This window comes from Thalassophryne amazonica, chromosome 2, assembly GCF_902500255.1.
Source record: "Thalassophryne amazonica chromosome 2, fThaAma1.1, whole genome shotgun sequence".
NCBI lineage: Eukaryota > Metazoa > Chordata > Actinopteri > Batrachoidiformes > Batrachoididae > Thalassophryne > Thalassophryne amazonica.
The window spans coordinates 146,273,682-146,287,528 of record NC_047104.1 but is presented as its reverse complement, the minus strand read 5'-3'; the positions used below and the strand labels follow the sequence as shown (position 1 = coordinate 146,287,528).

General features: G+C 41.4%; 1 protein-coding gene across 1 annotated transcript in view; it reads left to right on the top strand.

The window, feature by feature from the left end:
* LOC117532291 (LARGE xylosyl- and glucuronyltransferase 2) overlaps positions 1 to 13,847 on the top strand; it is a 164,466-nt gene that overhangs the window by 64,896 nt on the left and 85,723 nt on the right. The window contains exons 4-5 of the mRNA XM_034195612.1: positions 1,247 to 1,329; positions 13,223 to 13,346. Of these exons, the coding sequence (XP_034051503.1) occupies positions 1,247 to 1,329; positions 13,223 to 13,346 (207 nt within the window). The remainder of the gene's footprint in view (positions 1 to 1,246; positions 1,330 to 13,222; positions 13,347 to 13,847) is intronic.

The following is a 13,847-nucleotide window of genomic DNA, read 5'->3' as shown; positions in this document are numbered from 1 at the left end:
CAGTACCCTTATGTATTTTGTTTTATGACATGGTTAAGTAGTCTTTACGTAATATACTTGTGTATGACACCCTTTGCAATATTTACACTTGTGCATGTAGAAATGAGTGTATTGGGCATCGTGCAATACAACCTAGTACTGTAATGTGCAATTACAACCAGGCACTGAAACATTTTTGCACTTGAGCACTTGCCACTTTAATACAGTAATCTTGCACTTTAACAACCATCATGAAACTCTTTTGGTTCCTCCACCTGTCGGCTACTTATTATCAATTGTTGTTACTTTGAATGGTAAATGTATTTGTATTTTGTTTTAATTGTTTTTCTGTCATGATTAATTTACTTTGGCATGTTGTGAGGTCTTAGTCTGTATTTATGTTACTGGGACTACGGATGGAAATTAGCATCTTGCTATAATATGCACTGTCCCATTTCAAACAAACTATACATATATAATATATAAAAAAAAAATTTCACCAAAACATCAAATCTAGCCTTTCATCTTAGATACACCTTGCAAATTGCAGCTGAACTTTCAGGGCTCCTTTTTTAAGAAAATCCTCATATAAAAATCAACAATAATGATAATAATAATATTAAAGCAAACAGAGCTCTGGTATCGGCCGATATCCACATTCAAGTATCGGGATCAGATTGGAAGTGGAAAAATTGTGGATTGGTGCATCCCTAGTTGTCACACCATCTGTCTGCAAATGAAATAGTTGGTGTGAATGAAGCTTAAGAAGGAATATATGCAGTTAGTGAATCTACTAACTCGGTTAACTTTGAGGTCTTGGGTGTTGGGTGAGTTGCCCACTTGACCCTGTCAGTAATCCTGCCCTGCTTTTCAGATGCAGTAAAGAAAAACAACTCTGTGCAACAGATTTACTATGAAGAACTGATGAAACTATAAAAGTTCACACCTGAAGTGTTAAGATTCATAGTTGCAGTTAAAAGTTTACAACAAAAAAGGATTCACGTTTTTGCAGTGTTTACACACCTCGAACTAAAAAAAAAAACAAAAAACTGACATGCAGAAAGGATGTTGTGAAGTGTGATGAAAGTTGTCAGCTCTTTAAGTGCAGACGGGTGAAATGAATCGACTCCTGGCTGCCTGGTGGTAAAACAGCGAGATGGTAAACTGCTCCCTCACAGCTGTCACGCTGACACATGCACGCTCTCTCTCTCTCTCTCTCTCTCTCTCTCTCTCTCTCTCTCTCTCTCCTTCTCCTCCATTTCCGCAGCTGATCCATGTAGCGTGCGTTTGTGCCGGTCACAACGCCAGCAGAGATGTGGTCACGCTGGTCAAGTCTGTCCTCTTTCACAGGTGAGTTCTTTCCTTCCACATTAAAACATTTTTTGTTACCTGCTTCTTTTTCTGTCACCAAACATTTTTATGCCTGATGATAATCCAGCTGGGTAAATCTACCAAAGAAACCTGATTTGAGAAACCACCGCTTTAAAAGGGAGCAGGAAATCAGCGTTTCTGGAATACATACATTCAAATAAATTCAAGCTCCATTTCTAGGGTGACAGCTAATAACTATTTTAATAATAAATTAATCAATCGATTATTTTCTCGATGAGTTGTTTGGATCAGTGTTATCTAGAAACCAAGATGATGCCTTAAAATGTCTTGTTTTGTTCCAAGGACATTCAGTTTACTAGTAGTTAGGAGTAAAACAGCTTATGAAATAACAAGAAATTAATCACATTTAAGAAAGAAGCTGGATATATTTTTTTTATATTTGAGTATGCTATTATCAAAATAGTTATCGATTCATTTAATGGTTGATTAATCATTGCAGCTTGAGTCATTTCCCTCCAGTTTGAGCAAAGCCCATTTTAAATGTATTCAAATTGTTATATTTGGGATTAAAGGGGTGACATGATACACCTCTTCGCTAGGTGTCAAAACACATCTTAAAGTTCATTCATTTATTTTTCTGAACCCGCTTGTTCCAATTCATTGTCACGGCAGGGCCTGGAGCCCATCACAGCGGTCAGTTGCCAAGAGGTGGGGTTCACACTGGACAGGCCGCCAGTCGATCACAGGGCAGACACAAACTGACCCATTGTAAATTTCACCGAACCCGCATGTCTGCATGTGGGAGAAAGTCGGAGCCCCTGGAAGGATCCCATGAAAATTCCACACAGAAAGGACCAGGTCAGATTTGGACATGGTATCTTCTCACTGTGAGACAACTGTGCTAACCACTAAGCCACCGCGACATATATTACCATTTGTTATTGAAATATTAATGTTTCAATCAAAAATTTCCCCCACCTGGGGTGGTCCATTGGGGAAAAAAAAAAATTCTTTGAGAAATGGTTTGTTTCTAGTGAAAGGAGCTTCTCTAGAAGAAGGGAGGGTCAGTGCCGTGTACGGCCTGTTTCTCATGCCATTGAGGTCTAAGACAGGCTGAAATTTTATTTATTTTTTTATTTTTTTATTATTATATCTTTATCTTATATCTTTCCTTCTTATATCTTTCTATATTTATTATATATTTTATTATATTTATTATATCTTTTATTTAATCAGTTTTCTTTTTTAATTCTGTTGAAATTTTGTGGAGATTAGTAAACTTGTACATTTTTGGACAGTGCATGCAATAGCCAATCAGGAAATGAGTGATGCAATTTTTCCCAGCAGCTGTCATCCCGGCCGGTCACCTTGGATTTGTTAAAATTGGCAGCTCAAAATGGGACTTTTTTCTTTTTCTGAGTTTCTGGATGACCTGGGATCTCAATTCCAGTTACTAAATACACATTTTCAAGAACAGTGAATCCAATGGTGCAATTTCAAAAATGTAAATGTGGGCATTGTCACATTAGTGAGTGGGCATCATTTTAGTCATGTATGCACAAAACATCCAACATAAATAATAATAATAATAATAATAATAATAATAATAATACATTTTATTTATAATGTACTTTACATTTAAACAATCTCAAAGTGGTACAGTGTAGACTTAATTAGAAAGAGACACAAGACAAAATTAATAAAAACAGTAAAAGGTGTACTAAAATGTAGTGGCAAGCTTTCTTAAATAAATATGTCTTTAAGTTTTGTTTAAAAACATCAGTGGTCTGTAGGGCCCTCAGGTGGTCTGGGAGGGCATTCCACAGTCTTGGAGCTGCAGCAAAAGGCTAGGTTGCCCATGGTGTGGAGCTTGGTTCTGGGGGCTTTGAGGGACTATCCAGAAATGTGATTTTGCCCAAATATATATTTTTATAATTAGCACCATTGCATTCCTTAGCACTGAAAATGTGAATTTAGCCAACTGGAATCAAGGTCCATGGTCAACTAGAAGCCAAGATATTGTTAAACTCCAATATTAAGCCATGATTTTTTTCAAATCCAAGATGACCCTCATAGTGACTTCCAGGAAAATGGAATCATCCACATTTTGAACTTGACTAATTTGTACGAACTATATTGTTGCTGGTGAATAATTTATCTAGAGCAGCACTGGTGTTATTCTTGTTCTTAAGCAACATTCAGCTTTACCATGACTGGTATAGCTGGTGGATGGTTTTGCTGGTTAAGGTGAAGGTTCATTTTTATTCAGTATTAAATATGGATACGACAGAGCCTTTTGTTGTACTCTATGGACGTTTTGTCCTTATTTGTGGCCACATTTTAAAAGCTGTTGCTACAGATGAAAAGGAGTAAGACGGCCGGTAATCATGGGGGCAGTGAGTAGCCAAGTTCAAGAGATGAACAATGGCAGAACACTTTGACAAGACTATTTAATGGCCACTCTGATCACCACCGTCTACAGTGCCTGACTGTGCTTCTCTTTCTCTTGTGGTATAAACATTATGACAACTTCTTAAACCATTGCTATGTTTGATGTTTTCAGACACTTTCAATATGTGTGGAAATATGCCAGCATGTGACGGTTACACATTTTAAAATGCACTGCTAGATTTCCTTCTGTAAATGATCCCCTAGAGGTTTTTTTTTTTTTTAAACGGAATATTATATGTAACTTACAGTGTATCCAGGAAGTATTCACAGCACTTCACTATTTCCACATTTTGTTATGTTATTCCAAAATGGATGAAATTAGTTTTTCCTCATAATTTTACACACAATCTATACTCAACAAAAATATAAACGCAACACTTTTGGTTTTGCTCCCATTTTGTATAAGATGAACTCAAAGATCTGAAGCTTTTTCCACATACACAATATCACCATTTCCCTCAAATATTGTTCACAAACCAGTCTAAATCTGTTATAGTGAGCACTTCTCCTTTGCTGAGATAACCCATCCCACCTCACAGGTGTGCCATATCAAGATGCTGATTAGACACCATGATTAGTGCACAGGTGTGCCTTAGACTGTCCACAATAAAAGGCCAGTCTGAAAGGTGCAGTTTTGTTTTATTGGGGGGGATACCAGTCAGTATCTGGTGTGACCACCATTTGCCTCATGCAGTGCAACACATCTCCTTCGCATAGAGTTGATCAGGTTGTCAATTGTGGCCTGTGGAATGTTGGTCCACTCCTCTTCAATGGCTGTGTGAAGTTGCGACGATGAACTGGAGTCAGGTCGAGACCCCGATGAGGACGACGAGCATGCAGATGAGCTTCCCTGAGATGGTTTATGACAGTTTGTGCAGAAATTCTTTGGTTATGCAAACCGATTGTTTCAGCAGCTGTCGGAGTGGCTGGTCTCAGACAATCTTGGAGGTGAACATGCTGGATGTGGAGGTCCTGGGCTGGTGTGGTTACACGTGGTCTGCGGTTGTGAGGCTGGTTGGATGTACTGCCAAATTCTCTGAAACGACTTTGGAGACGGCTTATGGTAGAGACATGAACATTCAATACACGAGCAACAGCTCTGGTTGACATTCCTGCTGTCAGCATGCCAACTGCACGCTCCCTCAAATCTTGCGACATCTGTGGCATTGTGCTGTGTGATAAAACTGCACCTTTCAGAGTGGCCTTTTATTGTGGGCAGTCTAAGGCACACCTGTGCACTAATCATGGTGTCTAATCAGCATCTTGATATGGCACACCTGTGAGGTGGGATGGATTATCTCAGCAAAGGAGAAGTGCTCACTATCACAGATTTAGACTGGTTTGTGAACAATATTTGAGGGAAATGGTGATATTGTGTATGTGGAAAAAGTTTTAGATCTTTGAGTTCATCTCATACAAAATTGGAGCAAAACCAAAAGTGTTGCGTTTATATTTTTGTTGAGTGTATATACATAAATGGCTACTTTTGTCTTTCTGTCTGTCCAGAATAGGCTCTAAAACTACAAAAGGTGAACTCCCCAAAGTTCCATATTCTGAACCACCATGACATGGGCTACAACCTTTTACTATTTTCAAACAAAAAAATTAATATAAAGACAACAATATTAACAATAATCCAATCAAATTCAATCCACATGAATTTTGATCAAACTTATACACAATCACTATGATATAATACTTATCAGAATACAGCCTGTTCCTTCTTGGAATGAAGGTTTTCACTCTAAAGGTGCTTTCACACCGGGTGCGATAAGACGCTACAAATTTGCGGGGGTCACGTGGCGACGGATGTGCCTCCTTCGCCCAGTGTGGCTCTGCTTGGGTGGACTTTCGTTGCGAAAATTCGTCCAGATGCGTCATCAAATAGGAGGAGCTTCCATTCCGCTCGGCGTCAAGTCATCCTGATGGACCTTGATCACACGGAGCGAGTTGTTGTGGACAGCTCCCAATACAGAGAGTATCATTATTTGCTGCAGGAGCTGCGTCTGGATGACGGCCGCTTTCAGCGGTCCTTCTGCCTCTGCGGGACCCAGTTTGAGGACCAACTGTCCCGTTCACGCGCGCACATGTAAACAATAAAAAAAAAAAGAAACTCCGCTGCTTGCTGCAGCTGGCTCTTCCCCCAAAAAACTCTGTCATAATTGTGTTTAGAAACCAGTCACCATTTGTTTTATTCTACATCTGTGTAGTTAATTAATAAAATATTCTCCACAGACGATTCACTCGCGCGCACACGTAAAAAAAAAAGAAAGAAAGAAACTCCGCGGCTTGCTGTGGGGCTGCTCCTCGCTCTTTCCCAAAAAAACTCTGTCATAATTGTCTTTAGAAACTAGTCACCATTATACATCTGTGTAGTTAATAAGTAAAATAATCTCCATGGACCCTTGCGCGCTCACGTAAAATAAAAATAAAAAGAAACTCCGCTCCCCCTGCTGTGGGGCTGCTGTTCGCTCCAAAAACTCTCTCATAATTGTGAAATAAAGGACAAAAGAGACATAAGTCCTGCTCACAGGCTGCTACCAGATACAGGACATGTTCACATCTTCAGTCAAACTCCAGACATCTCCACATCACTACATATTCAGTCCCTGATTGGTCATTGTGGCACGAAGAGACGAAAAAGTTCAGATTTTTCAACTTGGAGAGGAGGGCGACACGACGTGACGCGACACAATATCGCGCTACAAACGCGCAAAATGCTCAAAATCGCTTCACTCGCGTCCATTGCGTTGTGCTGCGCGTTTGGCGGCAAAACGCGTCCTTACATAGGGATTACATGGCAACCTGTGGCTGCAGTTGCTCATGTCGTGCCCAGTGTGAACGTGGCATTAGCAGAGAGCTTTCAACCACAGGCTGTAAATTAAACTTTAAAAGTTTACTGGAAGGCTGTAAATTAAACTTTAAAAGTTTACTGGATAAAATATCAAGCTTTGTCTTTTCTTGCAATTTGTACATGTACATTTGCACATTTTCTAAAAATAAAGGTGTCGAGTGTACATGATGTGTATCACTTGCCTAGCATTGATCATAATGTATCAGGCAAACGCATGTTTTCTGTATCACAATGGCACTCTGCAGATCATTTGAAAAAGTGATGTAGTTCTAACTGCTGATGGGGCAGCACCCTTTCAATCAGCCAGTAAGCGGGCATAGAGCCTGTGTTCTCCAATGGCGCGTTGTATATAGGCTGCTCATTATGATGTAAATGGTAAATGGTAAATGAACTGCATTTATATAGCGCTTTTCGATCTGTATCAGATGCTCAAAGCGCTTTACAATTATGCCTCACATTCACCCAGATGTCAGGGTGCTGCCATACAAGGCGCTTACTACACACCGGGAGCAATAGGAGATTAAAGGCCTTGCCCAAGGGCCCTTAGTGATTTTCCAGTCAGGTGAGGATTTGAACCCATGATCTTCTGGACTCAAGCCCAACACCTTAACCACTAGACCATCACCTCCCCTATATCATAAATTAAATTTTGTTATTTATCAACTCTTCACAACCTGCTGTCCTATTATAATAGTGCACTAGCTTTGGGGTTGATCTAATAGTTTTGGTATGTTGATGTTTCATGGGTCAAACTGTTTTTAGTGGTCAAACCTCTTTTTTTACAATTGAAAAGATTGTTTGTTCTCTAAATATACCAATGAATGCATAACTTTAAGAAATATGCAAGGCAACATTTACACCATTTAAAGATGGAATGCCTCAAAGTGTGCAAAAAGAAACCACTACTTTTGCTGATAATGTGGCTGGCCTGAATATGGCAGAACCTGCGATCTTCCACAGTTAGTCAGTCAGATGCTCCAGAGTTGGTAACCCCAATCAGCTGTATATCCACTTTCCTGACAGAAGGACAAGGAACATTGTCTACCAAGAGGCTCTTCAGAACTATTGGTCAGTAAAAGCTACATTTAAATATATATTCAACATCTCAAATCCAAAATTAACATTTGCTTAAAAGCCATTTTATTTTTGTAGCATTCTTATAAACTAGATTTGCAATGTATCAACAATTATAAAGGTCATAACATCAATTCTGATTAATGATTATGAGCATACTTGATCTGCAATATAAAGTCTGAAGAACTTCATTGTTGTTTCTTGCATGCAGCAAAATTCAGTTTTCTCTCGGTTTGGGGATTCCACCTATTTTGGGTTTTTAGTTCAAACCTTTGCCTATTCGGACTACATACGAGGTCTATTAGAAAAGTATCCGACCTTATTATTTTTTCAAAAACCATATGGATTTGAATCACGTGTGATTACATCAGACATGCTTGAACCCTCGTGGGCATGCAAGAGTTTTTTCACGCCTGTCGGTTACGTCATTCGCCTGTGGGCAGTCTTTGAGTGAGGAGTCGTCCACCCGCTCGTCGATTTTTTTCATTGTTTAGGAATGGCTCAGAGACTGTTGCTTTGTTTGATAAATTTTTTTTCAAAACTGTAAGGCACAACTGAGTGGACACCATTCAATAAATTCAGCTGGTTTTCGGTAAAAATTTTAACGGCTGATGAGAGATTTTGGTCTGGTAGTGTCGCTTTAAGGACGGCCCACGGCGCCTGACGGCGATCTGCGCTTCGAGGCGGCAGCGTCTCGCCGTTTCAAGTTGAAAACTTCCACATTTCAGGCTCTGTTGACGCAGTAAGTCGTCAGAGAACAGAGAACTTTCAGAAGAAGTCGGCATGAGGAGTTTATTCGGACATTCCATTGTTAACGGTCATTTTGTAATGAAAGAACGTGCGGGCAGAGTCGCATGTCGGGCTGGACCCGACCGCGGGGGGTCGCGGCAGGAAAAACACCTCCGTTGGAAATCTTAACGGGCAAGTTGGAACATGCCCAAGCTGTTAAACAATTTCTCAGTTACTCACTTGTTGAAAGCCATTAAAAGCCGCCTGAATTCTACAAATGGTTTTCAACACGGAGGTGTTTTTCCTGTCGCGGCGCACACAGATTTGCCGAGTCGTCACGGAAATGACTCGGCGAATTTGCGCGTACGTCTTTCATTAAAAAAATGTCCTTAAACAGTGGAATGTCCGCATAAATTCCTCATGCCGGCCTCTTCTGAATCTTCTCTGTTCTCTCACGATGTCCTGGGTGAATTAAGCCTTAAATTAGGATGTTTTCAGCTCGAAACAGGCCGACGACAGCGCCTGGAAGCGCTGCAGGACGTCCCGCTCCGTGGGAAGTCCTTACACCGACAGAAACACCCCATAATCTCTCATCAGCCGTTAAACTTTTCACAGAAAACCAGCTTAATTTCTCGAATAGTGTCCACTCGGATATTCCTCACAGGTCCAGAAAAAATTTTGATAAAGCAACGCGCGCCGTCTCGAGCAGCGTGTGAAACAAAGGAATTCAGCCGAGAGGGCGGGACCACATCTCACTCAAGGCCTGCCCACAGGGAAATGACGTCACCGACACGCGTGAAAAAACTCACGCATGCGCACGAGGGTTCAAGCATGATTGGTGTAATTGCATGTCATTCAAATCCATATAGTTAAAAAAAAAATAAAAGGGTCGGTTTATTATCTAAGAGACCTCGTATATACTTATAAGATATCTACAATTATGACAAAATATAAACTTTGGAATATTTTGTAGATTATATCTTAAACAGGTTAACCTGGGCAACGCCGGGTACCCCAGCTAGTACCCTATAATGAAAATGTGAAAAAAAATTTTTTTATTTTTTTTTAGATTTTTGCAAATTTATTAAAGAAATCAAATGTACATACGTAAGTATTCACAGCCTTTGCTATGAAGCTCAGAATTGAGCTCAGGTGCATGCTGTTTCCACTGATCATCCTTGAGATGTTTCTGTTCATTAACTGGAGTCCACCTGGGGTAAATTCAGTTAATTGGCCATGATGTGGAAAGGCACATATCTGTCTACGTATAAGGTTCCACAGTTGACAGTGCATGTCAGAGCACAAACAAAGCATGAAGTCAAAGGAATTGTCTGTAGACCTCTGAGACAGGATTGTCTCGAGGCACAAATCTGGTGAAGGGTACAGAAACACGTCTGCTGCTTTGAAGGTCCCAGTGAGCATAGTCGTCTCCGTCATCTATAAATGGAAGAAGTTCAGATCTACCAGGACTCTTCCTAGAGCTGGCCGCCCATCTAAACTGAGTGATTGGGGGAGAAGGGCCTTAGTCAGGGAGGTGACGAAGAACCTGATGGTCACTTTGTCAGAGCTCCAGCATTCCTCTCTGGAGAGAGGAGAACCTTCCACATGGACCACCATCTCGCAAAATTCACCAATCAGGCCTGTATGGTAGAGTGGCCAGACGGAAGCCACTCCTTAGTAAAAAGCACATGGCAGCCAACCTGGAGTTTGTCAAAAGGCACCTGAAGGATTCTCAGACCATGAGAAACAAAGTAATCTCTGATCTGATGAGACCAAGATTGAACTCTTTGGCATGAATGCCAGGTATCATGTTTGTAGAAAACCAGACACCATTCCTGCAGTAAGCATGGTGGTGGCAGCATCATGTTGTCAGGATGCTTTTTAGCAGCAGGAACTGGGAGACTAATCAGGATTGAGGGATAGATGAATGCAGTAATGTACAGCGACATCCTTGATGAAAACCTGGTCAAGAGCGCTCTTGACCTCAGACTGGGCCATCGGTTCATTTTTCAGCAGGACAGTGACCCTAAGCACACAGCCAAGATATCAAAGGAGTGGCTTCAGGACAACTCTGTGAATGTCCTTGACAGATTTGAGGCTGTAATTACTGTGAAAGGTGCATCAACAAAGTATTGAGCAAAGGGTGTGAATACTTATGTACCTGTTGTGAAAGTGTAGTGACACGGACCCACAACAGGGGGCGCAAATGAACGGTCAATAGATGAGCCAAAAAGTAACAATTTAATGTTGTGAATGTGCACAACGAACATACAGACAATCACAGAATATCATAACAGTCAATACACAGAGGTGACGTGTGGGCAGGCTCGAGGATAGAAGACGTCTGTCCTGAGAAGAGCCGGAACCACACGATTTCCGCCGCCCCAGAACCTGGTGAATACTGGAGCCGCCAAGTCCCGAATTCCCAGGTGATCACCGTCCCCGACTGTCGGATCTGGTACTGCTGGCGAAGAACAAAGACAGTCAAGTGTGGGTGTGTGTACACCCAGTAACAACAACGGTGGGAATGCCACCTCTACCTCTCACTCAATACTTGCAGCGCGTCCTCAGAGGAAAAAGAGTGCCGTATTGCACAGCCTCCACAAAAGGACCGGAACTCCTGCAAACACTCACAATAAACAGATTCTCAATATTTCCACAAAGGCTGAGGATATTACCTCCTATGAAGTATGATATCTCGGCAACGAGGTGGAGATGACGTCTGGTCTTTATGGAGTGAGATGATGTTGAGTAGATGGGTGACAGCTGTCAAGAGGTAATGAGCGACAGCTGTCACCCCCGGCTGTGTCCATGGCGGCAGCGCCCTCTCGTGCCTGAAGCCCGCACTTCAGGCAGGGCGCCCTCTGGTGGTGGGCCAGCAGTACCTCCTCTTCTGGCGGCCCACACAACAGTACGTGTGATTTATTTTTTTGTTATCCTAAATAAATTAGCAAAAATAATAAAAAAAAAAACTACTTTTTCATGTTGTCATTATGGGGTGTTGTGAATAGAATTTTCAGGGAAAAAATTTATTTACTCCATTGGAATAATGCTGTAATATAACAAAATGTGGAAAAAGTGAAGCGCTGTGAATACTTTCTGGGTGCACTGTAGAACATAGTGTGAAAGACAGGTACAGACCAGACTGGAGTGGTTAGCACTATCATTTCACAGTAAGATGCTGGGTTCAACCCTCAAATGATTTGTTTGTGTCCTCCCACAGTCTACAGCTTTGCTTCATTTCCCTCTCATAGTCCAAAGACATGCTGGTGGCTTGTTAACTAAAGCCCTGTGTGGATTGGATCAGTTTTAACTTGGGAAGCACGGTGGCTTGGTGGTTAGCACTGGTGCCTCACAGCAAGAAGGTCATGGGATTGAGTCCCACCTGTGGGCTTTCTGTGTAGAGTTTGCATGTTCTCCCCATGTTTGCATGGGTTCCCTCTGGGTGCTCCGGCTTCCTCCCACAACCAAATTCAATGCACATCAATGGACTGAATGCAGGTTAGGTGGATTGGAAACTTTAAATTGCCCATAGTTGTGTGTGCGGGTGTGAATGTGTTTGTTTGTCTATATGTGGCCCTGTGACAGACTGGCGTCCTGTCCAGGGTGTACCCCGCCTCATGCCCTGTGACTACTAGGACAGGCTCCAGCACCCCCATGACCCATAATTGGAGTAAGCAGTTGAAGATAAGTGAGCGAGTGGGTAGTTTCAAATTGGTAGGTGTGGTAGTGTCATTATTACCAGAGCTGCTCTGTGATTTTAGTCCAGTCCAAATGTGCCATTTCAGTCATTTTTATAGACTGTGTGCTCCAGTGTCACTAATGACTTTTACTTTCTGTAAAACTATCCATAGAAATCACCTCAGGTTATAGTAATCCCTTGCCAAGTGCAGGGGCTTCTCTCATCTCTTATTATGTCCACCTCTTTCCTATTATGTTCTCGTGAAATCCTTTGTGATTTCCAACACTTGTCATGCAGTGGTTGAAATTCAGCCTGTGCAGATGAACAGTGGTTGAAGATAGTTCCATGTCACATTTATTGATAAGCCAATGAAGTGTATGAGACATTCACTTTATTGTATTTGACAAGAGTGTCAATGTATTGAGGCATAAAACAGTGATATTGGATGCATGCAAAATTATAGCAGGCATAAATTCCAGCCTGGAGAGAATGTGGACAGTAAATGCCCATTAAAATTATGCATTTTTGTAGATTAATGAAGTGCTGTGGGGCTTCATTTTCATTTCCATCTCTGCATTGATGACACCTAATCTCATGATTGACATCTGGCACATATCGGTTACGTGATTCCCGGGAAAACAATCCCAGCTTTAGTGGACCCTGCAATCTGTGCTCGACACAACCTTTGGAGTCTTAATACTAAATGTACCATAACTGAAATGACAACCCCCCCCCCCCAAATGAAAATGAAACCCAGGCTTCCTGTCCCTTGCCAGTTGTGCATCTTCTTGCCTTTGGTTGGCATCATGTTTCCTAATCATGACTAGCAGAAGCAGTGCACGGCATGCGAGGAGCCACTCCCAGTTTGTAGCGATTCCTTATCCTATGTGAATTGGCTATTGTCTTCTGGTAAAACGACACCTCTCCATTTCTCCACAGAGAACTAATCCTGTCCGAATCATTTTTAAGCCATAAATATGAGATTGTGTGTGTCATGATTATATTTTACAATTCCTCTGCTCTCCAGTCCCCAGAACCCTCAATACAACAAGCAAGTGCCTTTAGTCCAGATGTCTTGTATTCTCCATCATCTGACTTTTGCTATTTGTTCTGTTTTTCAGGAGAAACCCTCTTCACTTTCATTTCATCACAGACACAGTGGCCAATCGCATCCTGAGTTCTCTCTTCAAGTCCTGGATGGTCCCATCAGTGCAAGTGAGCTTCTACGATGCAAATGAACTCAAAGTAAGAAGCAGAAATATGTCTTTTTTTGTCTAACCTTCATGTGCTGAGGGTATTGGTCTCTTTTTTGTGTATATCCTGTAATTTCTCACAGTCTGGTCACAGTGGTTTGCCACTTTAGCCACTGGGGATTAAAGGCCTTGCTCAGAGGCATTTTTATGGTTGCAAAGACTTTGGTTTTTCACTTTCCCAGTCCTGATTTTTCTATTCAGTTTGGGAATTGAACCCGTGATCCTGGATCTGAATGATATCAGTGTGCACATTTTCTCCTTATCTTGATATTTTGGAGTGAGTATTTTTTGGGCAATGACTAACTCAACTGCTTTATACAGGTTCCATTCATATGAATGCACAACTTTTTTTCCCTGCTCACACTTTGATTTTCCTGACATCTGTAAATTTATGCAGTTACTACTTTAAAAACTGGTCACTATGACTGTGTTTCTATTATGTATTATTTGAAATTAATATGCAGTGCATATGGGTGCTGAGCCATGGGGGTTG